At 36.9% G+C, this 2,665-nt stretch overlaps 1 protein-coding gene across 1 annotated transcript; it reads left to right on the top strand.

Annotated features, from left to right (window-relative positions):
- The first annotated feature begins 228 nt into the window (after positions 1-228).
- Positions 229-2,185, top strand: LOC129874085 (uncharacterized). Its single transcript, XM_055949310.1, has 2 exons — positions 229-341; positions 829-2,185. The coding sequence occupies exon 2, from the start codon at positions 858-860 to the stop codon at positions 1,971-1,973; it is 1,116 nt and encodes a 371-aa protein (XP_055805285.1). The 5' UTR covers positions 229-341; positions 829-857; the 3' UTR covers positions 1,974-2,185.
- The last annotated feature ends 480 nt before the right edge of the window (positions 2,186-2,665 follow it).

Below are 2,665 nucleotides of genomic sequence, written 5' to 3'. Positions count from 1 at the left end.
TAGTCGTGTCCCAATGGTGTTGTAAAATGTATGAGGAGCACCATGGCAAATCTGTGGTTAAGCTAGAAGGAGAGGTTGATAAGCAAATGTTTAATGTATAGTTACCATATATTTGCATTTTTCGGCTCTCTATAATCAGAGCCAATCGAATTTCTTCCTGAAAATTAAATAAAATTAAATAAAAATAATAATAATTTGATCTTCAAAATTTTCTGTCATTTCATTTCAACTGCTTTTTCAACACACCATCTTTCTTTCTTCATCTCTCTCTCTTTTTCTCTCTCTCTAAAAACCCTAATTTCAACTTCTTCTCTCATGTATTTGTAAAATGACAAGATCAGGTATTTAGCTTCACTGATTCTCATTGTCTTCAATTCTCGGCGCATCATCTCATTTACACATCAAAAGTGGGACAAAAAAATAATTAAATAAAACTATCTAAGGAGCTAAGTTCAATTAGATTTGCATAATTCTCTTGAATCAACAGCTAATTATCCTTGATTATGGTGAATTATGTACAAATCCTCTGTTTCTGATATTGGAAGGTTGAATAATCTTGAACTGACCTGAATTGATTCATTTTTATGTCTGTTGGGTTATTTTTCTGCTTCTTGTTTGTGGGTTTGGATTGAATTTTGGATTTTCTGTTTGATTTGGATTGAATTGAATGAAGCAATTGAGTTTTTGGTAGTTTAGGGATAATAGCATGTGAATCTAATGTAGGGTTTGGAAATAACAAGCTGCCAGCTGTTACGAGGATGGAGTTTTTTTTTTTTTTTTTTAGCTTTGTGTTAATAAAGGTGTGATTTTTAATGTTGTTTTTTGTAGTTTGAAAGTGTGTAGATGTAGAAAAAAAGATGGAAGCTAATGTATGTGATATCAATCACTTGGATGCCGATGTGCTTTTGCCTCCGCGTAAGCGGCTTCTTGCTGGATTGAAGAAGCAGAATTCCGATGTTTACTCATCTACCCCATCCCCTCCAACTGTGGGTAGTCCTGGGTGTGATTTTGATATGCGTCTTAATAATCTATTGAAGTTTCATTTTGGAGACTCTAATCGATCGAATGAGGATATTGCTGAGGCCTCAAGATTGGCAGCTCTAGAAGCTGTGAAGGCTGCAAAAGCGGCAAGAGCCATTGCAGAAGAGAAGGCTGCGAAAGCAGCAAAGGCTGTGGCTGCTGCTAAGTGCGCTCTAGAATTGGTTGCTACTCTCTCTGATGAAGGAACCAGTAGGGAAAAACATTTGAAGAGGAATAAGATGAAAAAGCATGTTCCTGTTCAGATGTTGTACAGTAAGAATAAGAGAACTGATAATTGTAGAACAGATGAAGAGTTAGCTCGGACATTGCATAGGGCCATAAATAGCTCTCCAAGAATTTTGAAGAACTCAACCTCTGACTCGACAAATCAAAAACACAAGAGGCTGAAGAGGTCTTCTCCTTCTGAAAAGACTAAGCTTCAGAATGGAAGTACATCCATGGAAGGAAGCTGTCCTTCCACGAGTAATGGGAATGGTTTTACTAGAGAAAGAGAGTCAGATAGGCCTATCTCGGAGAAAGACCTTGTTAGAATAGATTTAAACACAAAATTCAATAAATCTGACCACACAAAGATGGAAAATGGGGAAGCATCACAATCTAGTAAAGCTGACTCTGTAAATACGGATAACAAGGAAAGAGAATCAATTATGTCAAAGGAAAAATTTGGGGATTCTGTAAATGATAGTTGCAGCATTGGGAAAAAGAAAGGAAGGCTTAAGCAGAAAAAGTTGCCCCTCAGCATTTGCAGCTTCAGGGATCAAGCAAGTCCTAAAGAGGATTTGAAATCTAAGAGTTCATTATCATTCAATGAGAACATCAGCAAAGGTACTACAAGTAATAATCCCATGTTTCCGCTTGAGAGGACAATGTGGAAGTGTCAAGCATTCAAGGCACCTACATGTGTTGAACAAAATAAGGTGATGCAGTCATAGTCTTGGTATTTTCGTTTCAAGAAGTGCGGCTACCATAATGGGACTTGTAGTCTGAGGTAGTGTCATGTATGTTTTCTTTCCTTCCTTTTCGAGTTAAGGCCTCTTCCGTTCAGTTTCATTTTTCCTTGTTATGGGCATTGTAATGTTTTGAACATACCATCGTGTATATTTTTGATATTTAATTGCTTAGCTATTCTGTATTGCACATGAAAGATGCCCACCTATACTTTTGTCTAGCAAGTGGCGGCACAAAAATAAGATGGAGAGACAATTCAGAATTTTCAGACAGCTTCCTGTTTACTCAAGTCATGTGTGAAAAAAGTCATCGAAGGGCCATGCGTTGTTTTAACCTTGTGTTAAAAGATGGCTAAAATAATCAGGGATGGCCTGGAAGAACTCTAGAAACCAACTTGACTTGTCATATGATATTGGATCTATCACCATCCAGATTACACATGTCCCCATAGCTACTTCCTAATTTTATGTTTTAGGGTCTCACTTTGACTCGAGAGTTTTGGTTGATGAATGAAATCAGATTTTTCTTTCATCACATTTTTGTCACAATTACAGAATGTTGGCGTCTTATTGAATGTCATTCCAGGTACTTGCTGTCACTGATGAATGTTTGGAGCCATCATCAGTAACTCTGTTTTTCTTGTTGCTTTTAGGACTTTGGTTAGTAAATTATCAAC

Source organism: Solanum dulcamara, chromosome 11, assembly GCF_947179165.1.
Source record: "Solanum dulcamara chromosome 11, daSolDulc1.2, whole genome shotgun sequence".
Classification (NCBI taxonomy): Eukaryota; Viridiplantae; Streptophyta; class Magnoliopsida; order Solanales; family Solanaceae; genus Solanum; species Solanum dulcamara.
Note: the sequence above shows the minus strand (reverse complement) of the source record. Positions and strands in the feature narration are given on the sequence as shown.